The following is a 25,902-nucleotide window of genomic DNA, read 5'->3' on the forward strand; positions in this document are numbered from 1 at the left end:
AAAGTGTATTTTATCGCCATTTAAAAAAGAAAAGAAAAAAAGAAAAAATACGTTTCATTTCAAAATTGGTTAAAAATAAATAAATAAATAAAACACTTTAACTAACAAGAGTGAAGAAAAAAGGCTTATTTCGACTCCAGGATTTATTGTTCAACTTTTAATTTTCAGACATCAAATGGTAAGATTTGAAAATGTTATTATATATGTTATTATAATTTTAGAGGGAAGATTATACATTTTACACCAGTTACTCAGGGAGGTTCAAAGAAAAATATTTGTGGCTTTTGGGAGCGTCAAGTTAAATAAATAAATAAATAAATAAATAAATAAATAAATAAATAAATAAATAAATAAATAGAGCAATAAATAAAGTCAAATCCCAGGCACCTCCTCCCCTGACAAGTAAAGAACAGACACATATTGTTACATATTTGCTCATATGCCCTCCTCCTGTCGTGGGTTGCCAGGTTTGGTTGATTTTTTTTTTTTTTTTGTTTTTTTGTTATTTTAACACTCATATTGAACACTTTCAGGCTTGAGGAGTGCGGACAGAAATATTTTTAATATGCTTATTTTGTATTACATGCTACTTTATTCATTATTCTAATACTGCCTTTTATATGATTAAAAAAAATAATGACAATAATTTGGGGTAGGTTCAACCAATTCGCTTTCAAAATTAAAATTCAGTCAACTGCAAGGGTCAATGTTGATATATATCTATAAATGTAATAAAATACCCACAAAGCAGTTATGTGACTGGAATTATTGCTCCTGGTAGGCTGACAAAAGCACGTAACTGGCAACCCGACGTGCATGCAGTATTGTGCAGGAGCAGCAGACTCCCCGCAGGGATCCCCAGGGTTACACACACTGCTGTTTAGATGGCTAACAGAAAGGAGTAAGTTAGTGAACGGTGCTGCAAACACTCTGTGATCATCCAGCGAGTGTCTCGGGGCACTTATTACGAAAAAATGGAGCAAGAATTTGAAGATATTGATTCGTCCGGGAGATGGCAAAACCTTTACAATGTAAGTCGGGACACTGGGCCTCTCGTGTTTCTATGACGATCGGTTGCTAACTTACTTGGCTAGGCTAATTTTATAGCTAGCCCGTTGGACACCTTGCACAGTATTTGGTTACTTTTAGTCCTCTGTGCGACTCGTGTCATTGTGTTTACTTATAGACTCTATTACATTGTGTCGGGGTGATGTATAGTACTATGTCCTAAGTGAAGACGAGTGAGAAACTAGCATTTGGCGCTAGTAGTGGCTGATTTCCGTAGCTAGAAAGCTTGTAGCTAGAAAACGTGCAGCGGCACAGTCTTCATAGTTGAGCTCAGTTAGCTAATGCTGGATGACGCTAGCAGACGTCAGCTGCAGTTTCTGAGAACTCATCAGGACTTCCAGAGAAAAGCGCATGTGTTTTACCACCAGCTGTCTAAAGAGAGCCCAGCATTTAGTTTATAATAATTCTGTTCCGGTTGGACTTTGGTTATGACCGTGTAATAAGTAGCTGCTAACCGGAGGATAACATGTTACTGGAGATGTTTTGGAGCAAACAGGCACCCTATTTAGAAGTTACAGAGAAACAGCCAAACTCAAAATATCAGTTTTACACCACAACAATTTATAGTTAAAAATAAACGCGTATAAATGTTGTCATAATAAGTAGCTATAGCTAGATAAATTGCCCATGGCTTGCATAGGGAAAATACATTTTTCATAAAACTTTGTTTTGTCTTAGTTTTACTGAAAATTAAAGGTCCTATACTATGCACATATTCAGGTTCATATTTGTATGTTGGCTTTTCTACTAAAACATGTCAACATGCTTTAATGTTCGAAAAACACATTATTTTATATAATATATAATCACCCTCTGTCTGAAACGCTCTGTTTTTCTATCTTTAAAGAAGGTTTCACTGGAATTACATCACTTGGTAACAGCTTGGGTTAATGTCTGCTTCCTGTCAACTGATGTCATTCATGTATATGACATGCAAAACATTTCAACAAGGAATACAAAAGGACCTATTTTCCGTGTTGTATCAAATGGTCTATATAGTATATTTGTAACATCAGAAATTCACATAAATGGTGGCTCATTTAAAGGGTCAGTTTCTGCACAAACTGCGTGCATTTCTCTGTGGACTAAGCAAACAGTAAAAAAAACTTCCTGTTGTTTCATGACTGTAAAAGAAAGATAAACTTATTGTCCTGCAGGAGCATGACACATGACAGTGCAGCACTGTAACTGTACAGATAACAATCAGAACAGGGCAATGCATTCATATATGACAGTTCCAGTGAATTAAGCACAGAACACATGCTGTGTTATCTCTGTGTTTAGTATTTGCATGAATGTTGCCACAGCTTTGGCGAGCCAGGTGCAGGTGATTGTCATATGTTTGCACCAGTTTGTGACACTCTCTGTCTCCCATTGCTGTGATGCTCCTAACTTCCTAATTGTCTTTTTGTCTCCGACAGGAAATTCGTAACCAAGCCAGTGAATATCCTTACAAAGTGGCAAAACTTCCAGTGAATCGTAATTTGAACCGCTACAGAGATGTGAGCCCATGTGAGTCTTATGACAAAGAAGGTTGTTAATGGAAATTTGAATTATTGCAAATGACGTTCATGTGATTTCTAATTGCTTTTTCATCTGCTTTCAGATGATCACAGTCGGGTAAAACTTGAAAACTCTGAAAATGACTACATCAATGCAAGTTTAGTCACCGTGGAAGAAGCCCAAAGATCTTACATTCTTTCTCAGGTACAGTGTAGTTCAAGCAATATCCATTTCTGCATAAATATGTTGGATAAATCTGGTGAACATTTGTAGAAGAATGTACAGGATTTTACTTTGATGTTTTGGAGCTTTTGACGATGACAGGATTAATTTTTTATTTCTTTCTTGCCTTTGCTTCCACAGGGGCCTTTGAGGAATACCTGTGGTCATTTCTGGCTGATGATTTGGGAGCAGTGTTCCAAAGCTGTTATAATGCTCAACAGAGTGATCGAAAAGGGATCTGTGAGTACTGTACACTTAAGCACCTGCTGAACACTGATTTCCTTGCTGTGTGTTTTAAAATGTCATACCTTGATGGTTTTAACTGTAGATGTTCTTGCTACACACAGAGCACTTTTCATACATGTCAGTTTGACTGTCATTTTCATGTCCATTGGAACAAAATCCGTATCGAAATGGTATATGTATTTGCTGGGAGAAGTTAGATTGTATAATAAATGTGGGGTTTTTTGTGTTAAAATTGGTAAAACAAAGTTAATTTTGCCATTAAATAATATACTAAGGGGATCTGGAAGGTTTAAATCTATGTGCTAGTAGTTTGTTTGACTCATGCATTCAACAACATATTGTATCACACCTTTTCTTTTTTAAAGACAAAATGGAATTTGATCTTGCCCAGTGGAAAATGAGGAAACATTGGCTGAGTTGTGAAGTTAACAAGTGTATCTGATTCACCAGTCAGCACTGATTCTAGTGACAAATGTTAACTTTTGAAATGGTTCTCTCATTCAAACGGTTTTCTCCAGAGTTAAAAAAGAAATTGGTTCCAGCCACCATACAAATGCTGGTAAAATCTGCAAGTGGCTGCTATATTTGCTTTACTCACCAGCCCAAAAAAACCCCATAAAAGCAATGGTAATCTTTTGAGTGGCTCGTACATTTTGGAAACCACCAGCTACAGTGGCAAGTGGATAAAAAAGTTAATTTCCAAACTGGATGTCCTCCAATGAAAACAGAGGAGCTAACCATTAGAGGCTGGCAGAGTAAGCTGAGGCGATGAAATCCATAATGTAAAGTTTGTACACAAATATAGTTTATCTTCATGAATTATATTGATGATGAATTAACAAGAATACTGTTGACACATGAGGCCTTTTTTCTTGTTTCTAAAGTTATGTATTTTTTGCAGACATATAAGGAATTAGTAATATGTCATATTTCATAAAGAGAGTTTGGCAATATGTTATTCTTCAGAAGCAGGATGAGAAATAATCTCAAAAGAAATCTAGTTGTAGTCTTGCAAAAGGTGATGCTGCAAGATCCTGTGTCTATGTGACTAAAAACTCTTAAGATGTGAGAAAGTGTCAGACTTTAGTCTTTGAAAAGTCTTTTCAAAGTCTTTTAGTGTATGGTTGGCATAAGTTACATGTGCCAAAACTAGATGTGACGTTGCAAAATTCTGCACATACATACAAGAGTTAAACTAAGAGTTAGGGTGAGCACTTTGAAACTTTATCCCTTCAGTAGAAATGTGAAATCAAACTCGGCACGTACATCATTCTGCCGTGAAGCTCAAACATCCAAGTGATAGAACACTGATAACACTAAAATATTTAACATGTTTTAGGCTTGAAGTTGCCCCATAACTTATATACAGTCTGATGAGGGTTGAAGATCGAAGTCAGCTAGATGTTTTGCAATACTTTTGTGGGAACTGCATGTTTATAACTTGTGGAAACAAGCTGCCAAGTCCTATAGAGTTGTGTATCTCAGTACTGTTGATGATAATGACCCTGAGGGTGAGTAACATAATCAAAAGTGTTGTTTGTACACAGCACATTCCGTCACAGTGGTAGTGGTATTTCTTGGTAAAGAAGGAATCCCTGAATTCATGGAATCTCCTACAAATAATATCTGTGAACACTTAGTGATGGTTCCTCAATCACTGTGCATTTATCCAGCAAGACTTCATCCATCCTTCAGCCTGTGAACATGTGGCCTCCTATCCAAGACTAAATCATCTTTTTTTTTTTTTTGTCTTCACAGGAAAAGTGTGCACAGTACTGGCCCACCACAGAGGAGCTACAGATGTCTTTCACTGACACGGGGTTTGTTGTCAGGCTACTTTCAGAGGAGGACCAATCCTATTACACGATCCGAGTGCTAGAACTGCAAAACACAATGGTGAGCACGAGAGGCACACTATTAGATCATCTTTTTTTGTATGTGGAGTAGTGCAATTTTAGAGATATTTTACGAGGTGAAAACTGCAATTTTTACTTCAGGACAATTGCACTCCATTACTGTATAAAGAATCTGTTTTTTTCATTTGCTTGTGTTACATGATCCAGACACTTTTCAGGGCAGTTACTGGCTCTGAAATTACTTAACCTGTCTGAACTTGTATTCTCTTGAGTGATTGAAACTATTGTGAGAACCGACATGTAAGTCTGGAGATGATAAATGCAGTTATTTCATGGGCTGTGTGATGTTTTCCGAGTAAAAAATCAGCCTAGTCATGCAGAACTCTGTCTATACAATGCTCTAATCATCACATGTCTCCTGACGCAGACAGGCGAGTCAAGGGAGATCTACCACTTTCACTACACCACGTGGCCTGACTTTGGTGTCCCAGAATCTCCGGCCTCCTTCCTCAACTTCCTCTTCAAGGTGCGGGAATCTGGCTCGTTGGGACCGGAGCACGGGCCCTCTGTGGTGCACTGCAGCGCTGGGATCGGACGTTCAGGGACCCTCGCCTTGGTGGACACCTGCCTGGTGCTGGTAAGAACAGAGAGGGAGGGATGTTACTAAATGAAGTCAGTGTTGAGGGGAATGTTTTCTTCCTTAAAGCTGAAAGCAAAGAGTTAAACATTGCACAAGATTCTAGCTTTGGCAGAAGAGTAAGATGAGATGTGCCCATTAGTTGCAAAGGGAGAAGTTTTGGCATGTTGGTATTATACTTAAATGCATACATCACTTTTCAGTGGTTTATGCATTGATGAAGAAAAGGATGAGATTCCTCGACTGGAAAAGTTCTTAAATTGTTTGGAATTAACAGAATGTTTTGGAAAAGTTTTGAACATATATCGTTTTGTATTGTTTAAAATATGTACATAAAAATTCCTAAACATGTCAAGCGTTACACAAAATACGTCCCTTGTATTAATCAGTTAAGATATAGTGCTGCACTGTGTGTGATTGCTGAAATATCACTGTTATCACGTGATACACATAGATCAGACCTGTGTCACCATCGTCAAGGCTTTGCCCACTTTGGGGGGTAAAGAAATTAGCCGTCACAGGAGAGAAATGGGAAAATGCCAAAAAGCTGTTGCTAAGCAGTTTAACTGAGGCTTTCGCATTGAGATTTGATTCGGTAAATCGCTAACTGACAACTAACGTCAGCTTTAGTGGAATGCTGCTGCAGTACATTCATAGAATTTAGGTTAGCTGTTTTATCTAACACCATTAGATGATGACAGACTTAAAAGGGAAAAAAAGAGGCTGTCTGACTGTTTCAGTATCAAGTGAAAACATGGGCTTAACTGCAGAGCCTTTTCATCTGTATTCTAAACATGTTAATCTGTTTTGCAGATGGCCAAGAGGAAGAACCCGTCATCGGTGGACATACAGAAGGTGCTACTGGATATGAGGGAATACCGTATGGGCCTGATCCAGACCCCTGACCAGCTCCGTTTCTCCTACATGGCTGTCATTGAGGGAGCCAAACTCATCCTGTCAGCCAACTCAGCAGACCAGGTAGCTCAGTATCAAGGCTGGAGTGTAACACTGTGCTTTTAAAATGTCTCAGGCTCATGCGCGGGCTTTTGTGAGATTTATACAATGTTTGTAAACTCCAGTCAAACTCTGACATCTGAGACGAGGCAGGTGACTGCCAAAGTTTGCAACTTGATCCATGAAATACAGGGTTCTACTTAACCCATTGTACTGTCTGTAGTTTTAAGTTTTATTTAATGGTCTTAAACGGGCATTGTTTGAGTTTCAAGTTTTGGCTTTACTTAAAAACCATTGTCAGGAGCAGGTAGAGTTGTCTGGAATCACAGTTTAGGCTTCTGATATCATCAGCTTAATGCAGGCCTGATGTAACAGAAATCAGCTGACACATCTGGTATTTATATAGTTTCCTCACACCTCTACTTGCTCCCATTAATCGTTTGAAAGTAAAACTAACAACTTGAAACTGCAACTATGCCTCAGTCCTTTTATGAAATTACAGCCCCTCGGTAAGTGTTTGACCAAAATTTGAAGTCCACAACTGTTACAAAAAAGCCGGTCTGCTGTTTGAATGTGGTTTTAATGTCTAGGGCTGTCAAATGATTTTTTTTTATTGCACAATTTTATTATTTTTCCAGTTGTTTTTTAATCGCATGTTTTTTACTACATTATTTCACATTCCATAACAGTTACAAAAAAACAACAAAAAATTGCATGGCACTAAGGTAAAGTAGGCATGTCTGTAAAGGGGAGACTCATGGGTACCCACAGAACCCATTTCATTTTCATTCAGATATCTTGAGTTCAGAGGTTAACGGACCCCTGTGAAATGGCCATGTTTTTTTTCCATCTGCAAATTTAGCCTAACTTTGGAGCAATATTCAATTCCCTTCCTGACAAACTAGCATGACATGGTTGGTCTTCTAGTTTCATATGACAACAGTCATCATTGCCCCTAAAACTCACTTAACGTGAATTAAAAGATTAACGCATTATATACATTATATATTATATAACACGTTAATGCTGACAGCCCTAGCTTGCCAACAAAAATCTGCCTTTGAGACAGTCCACATAAAGCACAACAACAAAGAAAACCCAAATGGTTGCTAGAGCTGGCAAGCTTTAAATGTTTTTGAAAAGCAGTGTAATGTAATATAAGCTATTTTTACACTCGCATTCGTGTTTTGATCATTTTTCGTTGCATCTCTAGAAGTTTAGGTTAGCATTTTTGTTCTGTATGAACACAGAGGTCTTGTTGGCCAATTTTGGGCGACATCCGTACAAATAAGTTTATTCTAAAACGACCAACTATGGGGTTACTTTTTAGTCTGAACAGGTGGAAACACATACCTTTGAAAATGATGACGCATACAGTCACATTCACTTCCCTGTTGGGTGTTATTAGTCATGACATTTTAAGCCAAAGCATTTTTTCTAGGTCGACATGATTTTATTCTTCCTGTGCAGGTATTCCTTTCCCATTGCGATGGCCTCCTCTGGTGCTGGATAATGCTCCCGCCACTGCTCTATATTGCCGAATTTATTTTGCAACAACCCTCAGTTTTTACCCCCCAATACTCATGTGTTACCTTCAGTTACAGTTCCAACTTGTCATCAGTCCAAGCACAAAAATCTATGGTCTTACTTTCCGGTTGTCGATTGTTTCTGTTTTAAAATGATAACATAATAGTTTAGATGTAGCCTTGGGCAGTCCCAAATTATTTCCTCAGCTTACCTTTTGTCACAAGATGGGAGAAGGCTTAACTATTCCATGTATGCTGTGTCTTTGTGTCTCGTCTCCTTTAGCAGATCAAGCAGACAGTGATGTCAAGAGATAGCTCGGAGCCAGATCTGCCCCCTCCACCACCTCCCCCCAGACCGCACCTCAACGACAGCAGGCCCAACGGTCAGCCAGGACCCTGTCTGGAGCCGCAGGCCACCTCAGGAGACCAACCGCCAGTAGGAGAGCCAGACAGCCAAGACCACAACGTGGCAGAGAACTCGGGGCAGTAAGTAGCAGCTCAGGACTTCTTAAAGTGAATTTTGTCAGGTGCATTATGAAGAAAGGACTCGGCTGTAAAGACATTAAAATGTATTTGCTTTGGACTCCACAATGTGAAAGTGTCCAAGCTCAGTGTCATGCTTTTGTTTGAAACTAGGCAGCCACATTCTGATCTCTAACGCTGGGTTCATACTGGATGCAGAATGCTGCAATACGCTAATTGTCACGCAGCTCCTGCAGTCCCTGTCTCTCTGTCCATGCTTGTGTGTGTGTGTGTCTGTCTGTCTGTGAGTGTGTCTGTGTCTCTGTGTGTCTGCATGGCTCTCTCCCTCTCTGTAGACACAATTGACAAGCATAGGAGAAGCACTGGAAGCATCTTTTATCATTTATCATGAGCGAATTATTTATATCATATTCAATATAGCGTTTATATAGTTCATAATAGAGTATTTAGTGTGTTTTCCTGCCAAATTCGCTCACGGCTCGCAGAAACAAAAGCCACAATTTGACCCAAACTTCCTGGGACTTCACGGACAACTTTTCAAGGAACTAAAAAGGCTCCATCAGCTCATTATCTATCTTTCCACCGTCAATGGTCAACGGTCATCAGTCATTAGATACCCTGAAAGTTGCTGTACTTTCAAAAAGTACTACCCCCAATCTTCTGGGGCCAAAAGAATGTCCTCGGAACTTAATTTAGACTCTGGTCCCTGTGGCCAAAATGTAATAAGTTACTCAAAAGGTCACTAGTCCTTGGGAAAAGTTCCTGTGGTCGGAAAAAGGGGCTATTGATGGGATTTCCATACTGTTATTTGCTGACTACTTACTGTAACTGACTCTTGTTTCAGCGTAAGAAAGCGACACCGTGAGGAGAAGATGGCCAGCATCTCGCAGAAGGTCCAGCAGATGAAACAGAGACTGATCGACTCGGAGAGGAAACGAGACAGGTGGCTGTACTGGAGACCCATCCTGCTCAACGTGGGTGCCGGGGCAGCTGTGGCCATCGGCCTGCTGGTGTGCTGGATGTACGCCCAGTGAAATCTCTGGGTCACTTAAAACTGACTCCTATTTTGCACCAGTACCTAGGAGTAGGTACTTCTCTAAGTAGATGTAGATGGTATTATGTGCATAACTGAGGGTATTTATTTCTTAAGGTCAAATGTGGGAGCGCTAGATCAAAATGATTGTGTGTATATTTTTCATTAAGATCTTAACAAAAATAGTAACATCTCAGGATCTTGGTGCCAGCACGATGATTTCATTTCCTTTCCTTCTTGTCACTGTTGATGAATGTACTGTATCATAGCAAATGGCTTTGAAAGAAACTTACTAAAGGTGCAGTACAAAGCAAAAAAAAAAAGAAAAATCCGACAGGTTTGTTTTTGCATTCTTTATTTGTAATGGTCAGATGTGTTTTGATCCTCTCTGGTTTTACATTTTGCATTTCAAAATGACTTGTGTTGATCCTACCACAAATACGTAGGTCAGCTGTGGGGATTTTTTGTTTTTCTGTCATGAAAGTTGCATATCATGCATGCATTTAGAGGTTTTCCAGAGCACCGCTCGTTCTTCCATTCACACTCAGCAGAGCATCCCGATACGGTCAGATATATATTTTTGTGTGACTGGACACTTCATGGGGAGCCGCCTCGCTGATGTCTCAAACTCTGCTAGAATGTTAGCCATTTCTCTTAAACGAGCACCTTTTTTCATAGGTTTTGGTTGGATCATACAAGCTGTCAGCTCCCTCACCGCTTACTGCGTGTTTTTACCCACTGGATGGGTTCATGTGTGTGTTTTCAAGTTGTCCCACTGTTTGTTTTTGAGGAAACCAAAGCAAAGCTGTCCGTTTTTTGGAACGCCTGGCAATGACAAAACCCTGTACCCCAATTGTGTGGAATGTATTCTCCATTCTGACATAACTGACAACTGCATTACAAAGTGATAGTCATAGTAGCTTCGTGTTGCTTTTGACTAATTAATTTGAATCACCAAATTGGTTTTCAATTGACTGGGACCAATCTAAAGCGATAATAATGCAATTTAGACGCCGGGAACAGAGCATATTGGATTCAATTCTAGTAAGGAGAGAATCTAGCATACATGTTTGTATCTGTTTGCAGGTTGAGATAGCTTTTCATGTGCCTTGAAGTGAATTAAATGGCAAAATGTGTGCTCCACTAGCATCATCAGTACTGATCAAGGTTTATACGAGCTGTTCCCACATAATGTGTTTGCACTGCATCACTTGGTTTGTAGTAACTGGAGTTGTGATACAGCAGATTTGTATCAGAGTTCACTGTGCATCAAATGTATCATTGGCATGTACTGAGATGAAACGGTGCATTGCTGATTGGCAAGTTCCCACTGTCGGACACAGCTTTTTTTACTGAGTTCTCATTTAACCCGGAAGAGACACGTTTGACCGTAACATTCCATTCATTCTTGTTTTTCCACATAAGATTTCAGGGGAGTTTTGTACGCTACTGAGCTGCAGTGAGAACATGACGGATGGCGTTTTGAGAAAAAAAAAAAGCAAAACATGAAATACTTCTTAAAATAAAACATTCATCTTTTTCTACCAAATGCTCCTTGTCTCCCTTTGTTTTTTGTCAGTGAAGCAGCTTTACCATGTGCATCCACAGTTCTGTCTGTCCCCATCCCTGCACTGCTGTGCTGTGTTACAGTCATAATTTCATTCTGACTATGAGCTAAATCAATGCAGGCAGACTGGTGGCCTCTCACTGTGGATTCCAGGAATTGATTCAATATTTCAAGAAGAGGCCTTGCTCATATTGACTGCTGTAGTAATTTCATTTTCTCATGTCTGTGGGATGGCTTTGGCGTGTGAGGAGAGGGGACTACTGTCTTTGTTGTATAATCCCCTCACACAGAATGCATTACAATGCATTGTTTTTTTCCTTGAGTCTTATTAACAGAAAATCATAAAATGTTGTTTAGTTTAAGTAGAGACTAAAATTATTAAAAAATGTCTTAATAATATACAACTGGTGTTTTTGATATGAACAAAATGGTAACATAGATACAAAAAGATGTAACAGGGTTTCACCATAGATGTAAAACTACAATTGGACTACAAAAGGGTTCTTCAGTGGTTGTCGCAGATCACACGGCAATAGGGCAACCGGTACAGTGCCTGAATAAAATAGAAAATATTTCATCAAACTAAAATAAATACAAATAAATTAAACGTACCCTGAAATAAAGAAGCTCACCAGTGTAATCCTACTATTTGATAAATCGTTTTAGACAGTATTATTAAATACCTCAACAAATTTGGCCGGACATTGCCAGGCATCAGCGGAGCCACGTTCCCGCTTGCTTTTCCGCCACAGTTTAAACTGGCAGTTGTTGTTATCATCCACCGGCTGATATAGAAATGTAATTATGTTACAGACGACAAATGTTTGCAAATATTACTGAAATACACGTTTGGCGTTCCTGGAATTACCCTAATAATAACGTATCTTTCCTAAAAGTTGCTAGAGCGCCTCAGCTGCCATGTCTTTGCCTCCAGAAAAAGCTTCGGAGCTGAAGCAAATCATTCACAACCATCTGCTCAAGGTGAGCAAATTACGCAGCTTTTAATTCTCTTCGTTTGCGTTGGGGAAACATTGTCCTGTTCTTAAGTCTCGTGGTTTATAGTTACATATTACGAACGTGTTTATCTGTATGGAGACTCGCAACGTTAAGCTAAATGCTAGGCAAACATTTAGCAAATTAATGTTTACTTCCTTATTGACATAAGTGCGCACACATATTTCATATTATACGATCTGGGACCCTCTACACTCTGTGTTTTATTAGGTTCGACTGGACTAGATATGTTTTTAATGATATAATTTATTTGTTTGGTCTTACTATTCTAGGCCACATAAGGATTTTCCTGTCTAGCCCGCAGAGGTCTATAGGCTGCTCACTCAGTAAAGTAAGGTTACTGTACAAATAGGTCAGTAGCAGAGTAGCAGTAGCAGTGGGCAGAGATCCATTTATACTTCAAACTGAAAGTATTGTCAGCATCTAAGTTTGATGGTTAGGGGATATACTGGAGTGTGTTAGAAACCATCGAGGAGACATGAGTCCAAGTTCAGAGTTCAAAGCAGAGGAATTTTATTTCATTTTCATTTCCTAGTAGTTTTCTTACGCTTTTTCTTTTTTCGTGTGTGAGGAAGAGAAAACAAAAGAGAAACAAAGTATTGATTTAACATTACAGTCTAAATAAAAATAATGTGCATTGTTAGGTAAACAAAGTAGAACACATCAAATGAAGAATTCTGCGAACAGGATGCACAGAACATGGCTGGGGTGAAAAATACAGAACGAAGGGAGGAAGACCATATTTAATGCCTCTGATTAGGCTGTCCATACAGCTGAAAGAGTTTTATTCACATGATGCAACTTTTGCCAACTCTGTGAACCAGAGAATCGGTAAAAGAGGGCTCACCTGATTTCAGTTTTATTGATTGTTGATTTCCTGTGGGTTGAGGAAAACCAAAGATAAACAATTAATTTTAAGTGACAAGGAGTCATAACAAGATCATCAGATATTTCAAAGACCACTTGTGATGTAGTTTTTATCCTGCCTCTTTTGTTTATCAGATGGACATCCATGGGAAGATCCGAGAGGTGCTGGCTGAAACTATGAGGAATGACCAAGGCTCTACACATCGATCTCTGTCTGAGGCAGATTTCCTGCATGCTCTACAGCGCAGGGGTATCATTGACGATGTGATGAAGGATCTACATTTTATCCAGGTAGTGTACACTTAACAGGTAATTTTCAGATTTACTTACTTGACAACTAAGCTGACAGCCGTTCACTTAAATTATTTAGATTCAAAATTGAAAATTGACATCTTAACTGACTGTATATCACAAATTTCTTAAATAATTTCCGTGGTATGAAACCAAATAGAGATAAAAGTTTCTGCATTGTATGAATTCAGTCAACAGCTGACTATTCTCATGTTGGTCTTCTTTGGCAGGAAGTACCCACAGATGCAGAAACAGGATCTCCTCCAAAGCCGGCGACTCACTTTGTTGACAAGAATATCACTCAGCTGAAAAAAAGTAAGAAACATCATTTACAACCCCAAATAGACCAACATGATAGCATGACCTTTTTTCTTTCTCTCAAGTTGTCCTTGTTAAAGGTTGTAACGGATCTTTCTTTTTATTCTCTCAGCCAATATTGACCCGTCCAGGCGGTACCTGTATCTCCAAGTGCTCGGTGGTAAGGCTTTTCTGGAGCACCTCCAGGAGCCGGAGCCTCTACCTGGTCAGGTGTGTTCTACATTTACGCTCTACCTGCACTTCCGCAGCCAGAGGTTCCGCTCCAAGCCAGTGCCATGTGCCTGCGAACCTGACCTGAAGGAAGGCTTCCTCTTAGAAATCCACAAAGACGGCACAGGTATGTGCAGATTATCACTGTGGTGTCAGTCAGTTGTACTGCATTCTCTTCATGTTGCTTAATATATTATCTAAACTGAGTTTTTTATTTCCTGATTACTTCTGACTCTGCAGGAGAAGGCAGTAAAATGGCGGACGCAACCACCATGCTGTCTTTGTGTGACCCAGTTCACTTGGTGCTGATCAAGACGGACACCTCGAGTGAGACAACACTGGTCTCATCCTATTTCTTGGACTGGAGGACAGTCCTCAGCTCGCCCAGTGGGAGGACCTGCTTTGCTGTGGAACTGATGGGAGTCGGTGAGAAAGAGTGATTCTGCTGCGCTGCATACTAGAGTGATATCATTTACCAAATTACTGATCTTTTCATTTTTAAAAAGGTAACTTCTCTATGGCTAAGAGTAAAGTATGATTAACCCTTTGAAACCTGGATTGATATCACTTTTCTTGTGTTACTTGCAGATGCCTTTCACAAGTATTTAAACCTTTTAACTCTAAGCAAAACTCTTAACTCTTTTTCTTCAGTTTTCAAAGGGTTATTGCAGTTCATTGGTAGAATAGAGTATTGTAGAGGAGTAGTTAGTATTGTGTTATAACATTAAATTCCAAACATGAATCTCTCCTCTCCCATACTTTACATGTAAGATCTGCCTCAGATGCACTTTTTGCATGCAGAAACATGAAAATAATAACATTAACAAAGTCTCAGCCTATGTAAACATATGACAACCATATCAACTGTGAATGAATATTAAAGATAGCCTGTCTTAGAAGAGGACAAGGGACTGGGTTTGCCTCCTTCATACCCAGTCTGTAAACAAGAAATAACAAAGCCATTTTGTATGCTGCACCTGCATCTGAGAGACTGTTTCTAACTTTGGTTGATGCTGAACACTATTTACTGTGAGCTTTTCAAGCAATACCAAACACGGTTTTAATGATAATTTAAATTTTAAATTTAAATTTTTTAAACAGTAATACTAACGAATTTTAACATGGTTCACCGTGAAACTCTTAACAGTTTTATCCTTAGTATTTACAATGAAGATTACAGAAAAGTAGTAAAAAAAAAAACCTTAATATGAGAAGCAAAAAAAAAATTCTACTTTTTCTTCCCATTTAAGGAGCAATGTGTAAGATTTAGGGAGATTGAGTGGCATCTAGCAGTGAGGATTGCAGATTTCAACCAGCTGAAAGTTCACCAGATTAAAATTCTTTCAGTGTTCATTGTTTCTGATGTTTATAGGGAGCTGATTTATCCACAGCGGTCTCCTCCTCTTAACGGTTTCACGTTTAAACATTTTTTTCTCTACGCTGCTCATCTTGGAGGGGCTTCTAACTATGGTGGCCAATGCAAAAACATGAATGTCCCTATCTAGAGTCAGTGTTTGGTTTGTCAGTTCTGGGCTACTCTAGAGACGGATCAGACTGTAATTGAGGACCCGCTCCTACGCAGATATAAACAGCTCATTCTAAAGTACGGAAAACTTAGCAATGGTTATTTTCAAGTGATTATACACTCAAGAAAACCAAACTTATTATATTCTATTCTGTTTATGCCAATATATTCCTTTAAGTCCTGCACACAGGACCTTTAATGATGTTGTGAATCTATGGAGGGGTTTAAGCTCCTAGACTGGAAACCAGTGCTGTTCAATATTAATAGTTATGTTTGTGTACTAACAGTAGATTAGTAAGCAACTGCCAGAAATGCATGGTTTTTAAAAAGCATTTGCAGTTGTGTCTCTTCCCAGCTTTAAGTGATGTGGCAAACAGCTTTTAGTAGCATGTATTTATCTATGTGTGTCTCCAGGAAGTGAGAGTAAAGTCCCAGCTGGTGTTTTGACTGTCAGTCTGGAGCTCTATCCTCCGCTCACAGAGACTCTGAGCACCGACATCATCAGCACACAGGTCAGACCACTGGAGTGTCTTTATCTCCCCGTCTGTTGATTCACAGCTTCATTATTCATGAATAAAGTAGTACTGTGAACTGATAGTGAATCATTACAACAGATTTCCATGAATGCTGTTAAGAATCAGTCTTCCTCAGAATGAATATGAAGGCAGCACTGTAACAGAAAACATTAAAGCTGTTAATGTACTAACTGACGTCAGTGTGTGTTTCTCATTCAGCAATCACTGGAGAGGCAGAGGACGGCAGAGAAGGAGAGACTCTTCCTGGTTTATGCCAAACAGTGGTGGAGGGAGTTCCTAGAGATACGTCCGTCCCACCAGTCCAAAATGGTCAAGATCTTTGCACAGGTTCGTCTACATTCGCAGAGGTTTTGGGGAAAACCTTTATATACTAGAGTTTTGCTTACTTTAAAGTATATTTATTCCTTAGACAGGCAGCTCCTTGACTCATTGTTTAGTTTGGTTTAGTGTAGTTTAGTTTAGTTGCACACAGTTAAAAATGTGTGCCCCCCTTCCACACACACACACACACACACACACACACACACACACACACACTCACCCTTAACTGCAAAAACAACAAACAAGAATAAAACAAACTAAACCCCTAAATTTTACAGAAAAATAAACAAAGAGCACATTGAGCAGAAAAAGTAGCCAGTAGACAGTTCACATGAATCCACATTAATAAACATTAATAAACATGCAGTATGAATGCAAAAACTAATCACTTAAAACAACCTAACCCATTTGCTGCCAATCATACACTGGTTTAGTGTGTTAGTGGTTTGGGGAAAGGACTTCTCGTATTCCTAACCAATTTAGCGATTATTGAATCCTGAACTCCTCCAATTCATATCTGTTCCAAGCTGTCCCATAACCTCCAGGAGTGTCTCTGTGCTCTCTGCAGGATGAGAATGGCGTTAACCGGCCAGTGTGTTCTTACGTGCGTGTCCTGCGTGCGGGCCGGCTGCTGGAGAGCCCTCGACAGGCGGCCCGCTTCGTCAGCCTGCTGGCACACGAGAAGGCCCCGGTGGTGGGAGGAGGAGGAGGCAAGCAGGAGCAGTGGTGCACATTAATGGCTTTCCTGTGCAGAGGGAAGGTAAGGAGAACTGTCGGTGTTCTTGGTAACTGACTCATTTTTCAGCTGACAATGCACTTACAGTTCTGCTAGATACATGTCGTCAAAAACGGGGACAATGGCAGATTTACAGGTTTATTTACAGCAAAATTCCTGTTGAATTATCATTATCCATTATTTATTTATTTAGTTATTTTAAATGAACCTAGCTTTATACCTGGACTTAATATTAGCATTTATTTTATTCATCTATTACACATTAGACATCAATTCCATAGATCTGAGGATGAAAGACAACTTTCTTTTTTCATGTTGTGTCAACTGTACTTTTTGTTGGTTAGTATGGTTGGTAGTAAATATGATAATAAAAATGAAAAGACCTGGAAAAAAGTCCTTAAAAATATATAATAATTCTGCAGCATAATTCTATGACATAATTTAATATATATTATTATGTTAATTAGTTATATATATAGTTTTTTACATTGACTAATTTCTTGCAGTTTGTGAAATATTTCTTACTAAGTTGCACATTTTTTTATGTGTTTATGAAAGAAATCGCACCAATTTGCTCCAGGTTGAAAGGTTTAAATACTTGTGAAAGGCATTTCAAAGCAGCACAAGAAAAGTGATGTTGCGCCAGGTTTCAAAGGGTTAAAAGTGAAATGATTTGAAATTGTGATTAATGGATAACTGCATCACAATTGAGAAAAAATGCATCAAATCAATGGAGGAGAAGTGTAATTTGTTTTTTTCCTAGAAGACCTTATTTTCATATAACCTCAGTCTGGCCCCTCTAACAATAATACATGATTTGTATTCATTTTGCAAATTTCTTTTCCAGTCTTAGAAGTTTTGTTATGAAAGAGAACAGAAAGAAAGCTTCACATGAACTCGGTTCAGCTGCATTTACATTGACTCCATTTCTGAGCACAGCTGATTGTGTCATTTCTGAGAAAGAAGGGTTTGTGCGAAGTCGACTGACTGATGCATTTTCATCTCTACTAGATAGCGGGGAATTTCCCAGACCACCACAGGATAAATGTTCCCTGCCTCTCCTCTGCGAGCGGCTGGCAAGACAGACACAACACAACTCTCACAAAGTGGCCCTTGTCAGCTGTGATTTATGACTTTCATTCCAGGGAAAATTAATTTAGCCTCATCAGTCCCCAGCCTGTTCTGATGCTGCCGTCCATATTAGCACTTCTGGGGAACATCTATCATTCTGACTTGCCCGTAGCCCGAGCCAGCACACAGCACACGGCAGCAGCAACACAAGTCCCCAGCTCAACCCAGGCCTCTTTACTGGAAAAGTTGTACGAGTGAAATAAGAGTTGCTTACTGTCACGGACAATTTGATGACTTGAGAGCTTATTTCCTCTTCAGCAGGCTCTTCTTTTGTGTGTTCAACACTTCTGAGAAAAGGCTAGCAGTGGAGTGAAAACAGGATATCGTATTTCTGTTTAAACACACTGTGGTAGTGACATGATGAATTAGACAAGCAACAGTGATGGGATGAAGACGGCAGTAAATGTCTTCAAATCTGTCCAAACATAGGGACTTAGAATCCATCTGTTTATTTCTTTAGGGGAGCTGAATATTTTAAGATTAAAGTAGATATATTTAAGATAAAAGTAACTTTTTTTCAAGATACTATATGTCAAGAATCAAGATAGAATATTTTGAGATAAATGCTGTTTTATTTTTAGATAAAAGGTGTAATTTTTGAGATAAAAGTTGTTATATTTTTAGACAAAATTTGTAATATTTCGAGATAAAAGATATATTGGTTGTCAGATTAAAAAAAAACCCAATTAATTATATTTTGAGTTCAAATATGTAATATTTAAAGATAACATTTGCTTTATTTCAAGATAAAAGATATAATATAGATGAAGATATAAATATATCATATGTTGAGATAAGATTTGTGATTTAATATGAAAAACATTTATTTTGAGGTCAAATAAAATGTTGATATTTTGAGATAAATGCTGTAATATTTAGAGACAAAGGTTGTTATATTTCAAGATAAAAGATGTAATATTTTGAGAATAAGCTTGACATATTCCGTAAATAAATGTGTAATTTTTCAAGATAAAATTGTAATATTATGAGAGTAAAGATATAATTGTTTGGGTAGATCATTTGTAGTATAAAATCTGAGAATTTTATGACAGAAGCTGTAATATTTTGAGATGTTAATATTCTAATACTTCCAGCGTAGCCTCCAAAAAACAGGGTCTTATTTGAGCATGGAAGTTCATTCTTGACCTGAGAAGAGGTTATGTAACTGAATAAGTTAAGGTGAAAGGTTTATGTTTGGAGCTTTTAACCGTATCTCGTAATGCTCTGTGAATAAGAGTGGTCAAGGCTCATTGTTTGGAGATTGTCACAGCCGAGTTAAAATAATCTGTTATTACTTTGTAGCAGGCAGGAGGTGCATGGGTAGTACTGAAGCGGGGAAAAAAAGTCAAAAATGAAAGTGCATTGGCCTTTTATTGAGGTTAAGAGAGCTTTAAACATCAAACATGTTAGTAATAATGAAGTGTCCACATTTCAAACTTGCCACCTGAACTCACCACTCTCTGTCCTCCCCAGGGGGACTGTGAGGACCACGCCACCCTGCTGTGCAGCCTCCTGCTGGGCTTTGGCCTGGATGCGTACGTGTGTGTGGGCACCAAAGCCAAGGGAACGCCCCACACATGGGTCCTCACCCGCGGTACTGATGGGAGCATCACCTTCTGGGAGAGTCTGACAGCACATAGGTGGGTTCTTTTTTTGTTTGTTTGTTTTTCAGACAGCTTAAAACTTATTTACCACAGCTGTATTTACTGCTCACCTGTTACTATGTATCTGTTGCATGCATTTTAACTCAGTTTTAGCAAAAGATGTGTGCATATTTGTGGAAATATTTTTTTTAAAAAAACTCCTCCAATATTTAACATTTTGGGTTTTTCTGTAACTGCTAACATTTGGTGGCCAGGCTGTGGGCCAAGGAACAATTGATTAGATTTTGGTGGTTATCCGGTTCTGGGATTTTGTCCAACAATTATTGTTTCGGCCATAACTCACTGATGTGATATCCCTTGTCAGTTTACAGTAAGTCAGTGATTGGAACTAGGCCTTTGCTACAGCAAGAAATGTCTTTGAGGAGCTTTTTTATCATATATCTTTCATTTGAATCTTTATTCATTCCTCACTCATTAACTGGAACCATATTTTTCTGCCAATTTCCCACCATGAAGCTTTGGGCTGATTTTAGAATAGAATAGGACAGATGGAGTCTATTTTATGGCTTCTTAAAGGGCAACTTCAGTATTTTTCAACCCGAACAATAATTTCCCATATTTTTGTGTGGAAATGGCTAACAGGAACAGTGAAATTAGTTTAGTATTGAGCAACAAGGCTGCAGCTGCAAAACAGGCTGCAATGTGACCAGTCAGGTCAATTATCCACTGTCAATTTACGTCCACCTAAAGTGTTTGTTTTTGCCACTGACAGGCTCGGATTGTTAAAAGTGTCTGTTGACATTATGGAAAGGATCCCTACAGAAAAAAAACCTTTTTGTTGAAAATTAAGATCCTTTTTGTTTAACCAAAAACACTCCCATATTGTCAAACACATCAAACTCAATTTAAATAAACAGTAATTTTAGTGTGTATAGAGCAGCATATTTTCACATTTAACCTGGCGAATGAAGGGTTCATTTCAACCAAACCAGAGATGGGCATTGCTAAAACAGTGAAAATATGAACCAAGACATCTTTTGTAAGTTTTTAGTTTGTAGCCTGTTTCGGCGCTGTAGCCCTGTCACTCAATACTAGACCAACTTTAGAAACTGTTGTTCCCATCAATCACTTAGACACAAAAACATGGAAAAACAGGTCCATGTAAAAAAAATATCAAAAGTTGCCTATTAAGTGATGCCCATAAAATGGCGCGACTTAATGAGTAAATTTGTAAATAAGAAGTTTCTATCAGTTTTGTCACTGTGTTTTTAATGACACTGACTACCCATGGTCCCACTGGTCAGATACCTGCACCAGGCTATAGATCCAGATGCCCCGCCCCTGGCCCCACAGCCGAAACCCTCTTCCCCCTACCGCACTGTGGGCTGTGTCTTCAACCACCAGACCTTCCTCGCCAACTGCCAGCCCACTGATGCTGTGGAGCTCTGCGTCTTTGACTTCGAGGTAAGAGAAGGCTGTCCCTCACAGTTCCCCCACAGATTAAATTCATCTGTTTCACTGGCAGGTTGTGTGTTAATACTCAGGGACAGGGTTTAGTAAAATGTTTCTATATAAAAATCTTTATTAATACTGCGTATGAAAGAGGCCAGAGAAGATCTCATCAAATGGACAGTGGTGATTTGAAGTGAGACACAGGTAGCCTTGAGGGTGGTGGGCTTGTGACCAGATGGTTGCCTGGGAAATTGAACTTGCAACACTTCAGTTCATTAGCAATTCCTTTTCCGTCATGTTATCCTAAAGGAAGGTGGCAAATCCCTAGCAGCTTAAGGGTAGCGGTTCTTTTGTGTGACCAGAAAAAGTAAGCCTCAATAAAAGCAGTTTTTTTGCTCCTTCTTTCCTTCAGAATCAGTCCCGGTGGAAGACGATGAGCGAAGAGGCTCTGAAGTCTGTCTGCGCCCCAGGCTCCACCACCTCTTTGCCCCCTCTGCCCCCACTCTGTGCCCCGTCTTTGGATCCTGCTGCTGCCAGCAACCAGCTGGAGCTCGAGATGCGCTACCTGGTTTCTGAGCACAGGAAGGTAAAACACAGTGCTGGACTTGATACTAGCCCTCAAAGTTTGAGAGTTTTAGCTTAGGTTTAAGTTGCCTGTGCTGTCCTGAGAAATAAAGATGCCTTTATGACAAGTGACAGCTAGGGCTCACAGGGTTTGTATGTTTATTTTCAATTTTCACATGAAAAAACCTGAGTGGAAATGTGGAAATTCTAAAAAGAAAAAAACTGTCAAAAAAATTAAATAGCACAAAAAAAGAAACATCACAATGAAAAAAAGATTTGAAATAAACAAATAACACGAATACATATGGCTGAGGTGTAAAATTTTGCGTACTGGAAAGAATAAAATGTGACAGAGTGCAATGGCTGCAGACTTAGTGAATAAATCATGACATACATAAAGCAGGTCTCTGTGGACCAATGAGGAGACTGTGACCTTATTCAAATTAATCCAGAAAACAAACAGAGAAGCCATACTTCCATTGTTTTCCTTTGTTTGAAGTTCCGCTGGTGCTTTTTGATATATGTCATGTCACTGCACACAACAATGGTGGATGGAAATGCAGATTAATTTTAATTTTCTTTTGCAGATTTTCTGAAAAATTAGTCACTACATTTGGATGTCAACTTGACTAATGGCCCAGATATAATGAGATTTATTTGAATAAGATCATGATGTGTATTTCAGAATTGCATTATAAGATAAACTCTGGGTAAGCTATTTATATTTTAATGTTATTCTGTTTTAGACTGTAGAAAGACTAAAAATAGCTAATTTATATTTTAAGATCACTGGTTGAATGTATATGCGTTTACTTGCTCAATATGAAACAGCAAGGCTACACATCATTTTGGTAAAATAAAGTGTGTGTGTGTGTGTGTGTGTGTGCCATCTTAAAATGCCATTGATCAATGACAGGCCAGCTGTTGAGTCCTAATATTTAATGTAAGTATTACTGAACTCTGTGGCGCCCTCTCCTATAGGACCTGGAACTTGCGACAGTATGGGACGACCACCTGTCTTACCTGCTGTCCTCGGCACTCTCAGCCTATGAGCTGGAGCGCTGCACCGGCGTCTCCTGTGGCAACGAGGAGTTCCAGGATGCAGTGAGGAGGGCGGTGCCAGACGGACACACCTTCAAAGGCTTCCCCATCCACTTCCTGCACCGCAATGCTCGTAGAGCTTTTGCCACCTGCCTCAAGTAAGCTACTGGGTAAGGGGGTGAATGTGTGGTTAAAAAAATCCATCGATCTGTTGCTGAGTGTAACTTCAAGTACGCAAGCATATGTTCTATTTGAGTGTCATTCACTATAGCATCAGTACACTACTCAAATAATTCTGTCAATATACTTGAAGCAACTTTAGGTTTGTTTTCCATATCTAGTGAAGAAGGTTGCAAATCATGTCTAGCCATTTTCCCATTGAAACTTTTTTTTTCACCGTACCTCAGACAGCAGTTCTTACCAGCTGCAGTGTATTGTAGAGGATCTTGAACTCAGACCTCTCTGCAGAGGGTTTAAAGCCTCCTGCAGACTGTGAGATTTTTGCAATCTTTTAAATTTAGTGCAAGCTACACTGTCCATAAACTTGGGTACGACATCAAGTTTGATGCATTCAACTTGTGTAATGACACCACCTACTGAAACACAGGCTACAACCTACGTCCATCAACGTCAGTATGTGAGAATAAAACATCATTGGTGTGCATCATCCATCTATGCCGCTGTCGTGGTAAGAGCAAAATATAAACAAACAAATCAAGTCGTTGTCTATAGTGGCATTTATGTACGTTGAAAAAAGTCTGAAGAAGAGGATGAGGAGAATGTGGATGTGGTCATGGCTGGGCAATGTTGCAATGAGAGCTTGAAGTAAGTATTTGCATCTTCCAGCATTTAACAGTGTCACGCTGATCAGTTCATCATTCATGCTGCATTTCTGTTGGTTGGTCCGTAGACAAAGGTGGAAACAGCAGTCACACAGTGAGATGTTCATCCCAAATTTCTGACACTGTGCAATGTTTGATCACCGTTTTAGAGCCACAGCCAAAGATATCGCCAACTTTTTTTCACAATGGTCATCTTTCATCTGGTACAGCCTAAAATCTCATGTATGCAGGGATTAAGAGAGAGGAAAATCTCCCTATAGGGACCCACAGCACCATGTCTCTGTTAAAAATCTTGCTAGGACAAAACACACAGTGCTCAGCTGTGTCCTGAGCTGCTGGCAGATGGCATTAGGCTAACATCATTGATTGAAATCCAGCTTAAAAGTCATCCCTTTCCTGTCTTTATCATGCATTCATAGTTTATCTGTGCATATGTTGGCAATGGTTCCTGATAGGGTTTGAAAGTTCCAGGAATATAGCCTATAGCCTAAATAAATGTTTCACAATAATAAATTAATAGAAATAGATTATTGAAAACTCCTCAGTTATTATGCTCCATCAAGCTATAACCCACATGGTAACAGCAAGCTACCAACAACTAGCAGATGGTTGTTTAATTATAAACAGTTTGCCTGCTTTAGGCTACTGTCTGCTGGTCAACTGAAATAAAAAATCTAACATATATTCACTCCAGTAATATAAAAACATATATACTTAAATGAAAGCTTGAAGTCCTTTGGCGCAGGTAGTGTGGTAGTTTGGGCTGAACATGTGATGGGAGAATGCCAGAGCGTGCAATAAGACCTAGTATTGCTTATGTATGTGTATATTCTCCCTAAAGAAACTTACTTGTAAAAACTATGATTTTTATATTGAAACAGTGCAAAATGTCTGAGTTTGACTTCCCTTAGATGATTTTTCTGTAAATTTACTGACCATTTGCAACCCTTGTACCAAAACAAAGCCATCAGTTTTGGCTGTTTGAGTTTTTCAAATATTCAAGTTTTGCTTTTAGGGAAAAAGAATCTTCCCTATGTGAATTTGAATGTGTTTTTTTCTAAAAGATTTTACAGTACTCATATTCCATACACTGTGTCTCTTGTCACTTCCTGTGCAGGTCTCCATTTTGTGAGGAGATTGTATGTTGTCGTGGTGACCATGTGAGGCTTGCGGTCCGCGTCCGTGTGTTTGCCTATCCTGAGAATGCGTGTGCGGTGTGGCTCATGTTTGCATGTAAATACCGCTCCGTACTCTGACCATCGGACAGGAGGTACCCAAAAACAGTTTATGTTGCACATGGATCCTGGACAATATTTTATATCTATGGAACAACACCACAGACCTAGTTATACTGGGACCCACAATGAGACTGGATTGTGCTCAGTGACGTGAGCACAGACCTTTATTTTCATGTCCAATAGACTCTTTATATGTACAGACATTTACACTCAAAATTGTATTTATATATCTATTTTTGTAAATAAATGGAACCTTTTTAATCTTACTGTGTAGTTTTTAGAGGACTCATTGAAGACATTTCCCAAGAATAATAGTTTACAAGATTCATTTAAATAGCAATAACGCTAATTTAACTCTTCTAGATATTCCTTTAATGTAATTGCAAAAATAGTAACATTTAGGCACCAAAATCTGACAAAATAAAAAGCTATTGTATGTATAATTATTATATGTTTATTATGTATTCATTTGTAATACACTTACAGAGCACTAGATGGCGTGTTAGGACAAATATTGGCTCATTGGGTGCCGCTGCAGCTCTCTGTTTGATGCAATACAGTAGACCGGAATGTTTACAGCCTTGAGGAGCATCTTTAAATACAGATGTTATAACCTGACTTCACTGGTCCACTCCAGCACTCACTGTCTGATTAGATCAAGGTAAAATCAGTGTTATTAATCAATAGAGATGCATAACAAATGGAACAATCATTAAGAAAACCTCCAGTGTAGGAAAATTGATTTTATTTAAGATATTTTTCACTTTACACAGGCCACAGTAAAGCCATCACTCTGGCTCGAGAGCCACTGAAACACCAAAGGCGAACACTGACTCCTAATTTGAGACTGACTGATTGTGAAATTGCAGAGAGGGCCAAGTGACAGCTGCTTGGCTGAGTGAGTTATTGTGCGGTTAGGAGAAGTCAGCTCGGAAAGTTTCGCCCTGATTGAAGTGCTCTATTAATTGACACACAGAGGGTAGTTTTGTTGTTCCGGAGTGCTTTGCTCTGCTCCTTTTGTTTTGTTTTTTTGAGGGTTTTTTTCCGCTCCGTGCCATACTGCACAGCGCTATTTGGAGTTCTGGGGGAATCGTTGACACATCAGCCCCAAACTTTG

General features: G+C 39.0%; 2 protein-coding genes across 4 annotated transcripts; both read left to right on the forward strand.

Moving 5' to 3' along the window:
* The first annotated feature begins 824 nt into the window (after window positions 1-824).
* ptpn2a (protein tyrosine phosphatase non-receptor type 2a) lies at window positions 825-11,077 on the forward strand. Of its 2 annotated transcripts, none has more exons than XM_042490379.1 (9): window positions 825-1,031; window positions 2,490-2,580; window positions 2,675-2,775; window positions 2,935-3,033; window positions 4,798-4,935; window positions 5,323-5,532; window positions 6,346-6,510; window positions 8,296-8,498; window positions 9,340-11,077. In XM_042490379.1, the coding sequence occupies exons 1-9, from the start codon at window positions 975-977 to the stop codon at window positions 9,527-9,529; spliced, it is 1,254 nt and encodes a 417-aa protein (XP_042346313.1). In that variant the 5' UTR covers window positions 825-974; the 3' UTR covers window positions 9,530-11,077. The 2 variants fall into 2 exon arrangements, with proteins under 2 accessions (XP_042346313.1, XP_042346314.1); XM_042490380.1 differs by having other exon boundaries at window positions 8,299-8,498.
* Window positions 11,078-11,847: 770 nt separating this feature from the next.
* On the forward strand, window positions 11,848-25,182 carry cep76 (centrosomal protein 76). 2 transcript variants are annotated; one of them, XM_042490054.1, is made up of 14 exons: window positions 11,848-11,893; window positions 11,992-12,076; window positions 13,112-13,267; window positions 13,498-13,582; window positions 13,698-13,922; window positions 14,036-14,221; window positions 15,735-15,832; window positions 16,055-16,183; window positions 16,746-16,937; window positions 19,518-19,684; window positions 20,953-21,112; window positions 21,513-21,686; window positions 22,646-22,863; window positions 24,665-25,182. In XM_042490054.1, exons 2-14 carry the CDS (start codon window positions 12,014-12,016, stop codon window positions 24,801-24,803), a joined length of 1,992 nt encoding a protein of 663 aa, XP_042345988.1. In that variant the 5' UTR covers window positions 11,848-11,893; window positions 11,992-12,013; the 3' UTR covers window positions 24,804-25,182. The 2 variants fall into 2 exon arrangements, with proteins under 2 accessions (XP_042345988.1, XP_042345989.1); XM_042490055.1 differs by having other exon boundaries at window positions 11,858-12,076; window positions 22,646-22,875; window positions 24,665-24,708.
* The last annotated feature ends 720 nt before the right edge of the window (window positions 25,183-25,902 follow it).

The sequence above is a fragment of the Plectropomus leopardus genome, chromosome 7 (genome assembly GCF_008729295.1).
Source record: "Plectropomus leopardus isolate mb chromosome 7, YSFRI_Pleo_2.0, whole genome shotgun sequence".
Lineage (NCBI taxonomy): Eukaryota > Metazoa > Chordata > Actinopteri > Perciformes > Serranidae > Plectropomus > Plectropomus leopardus.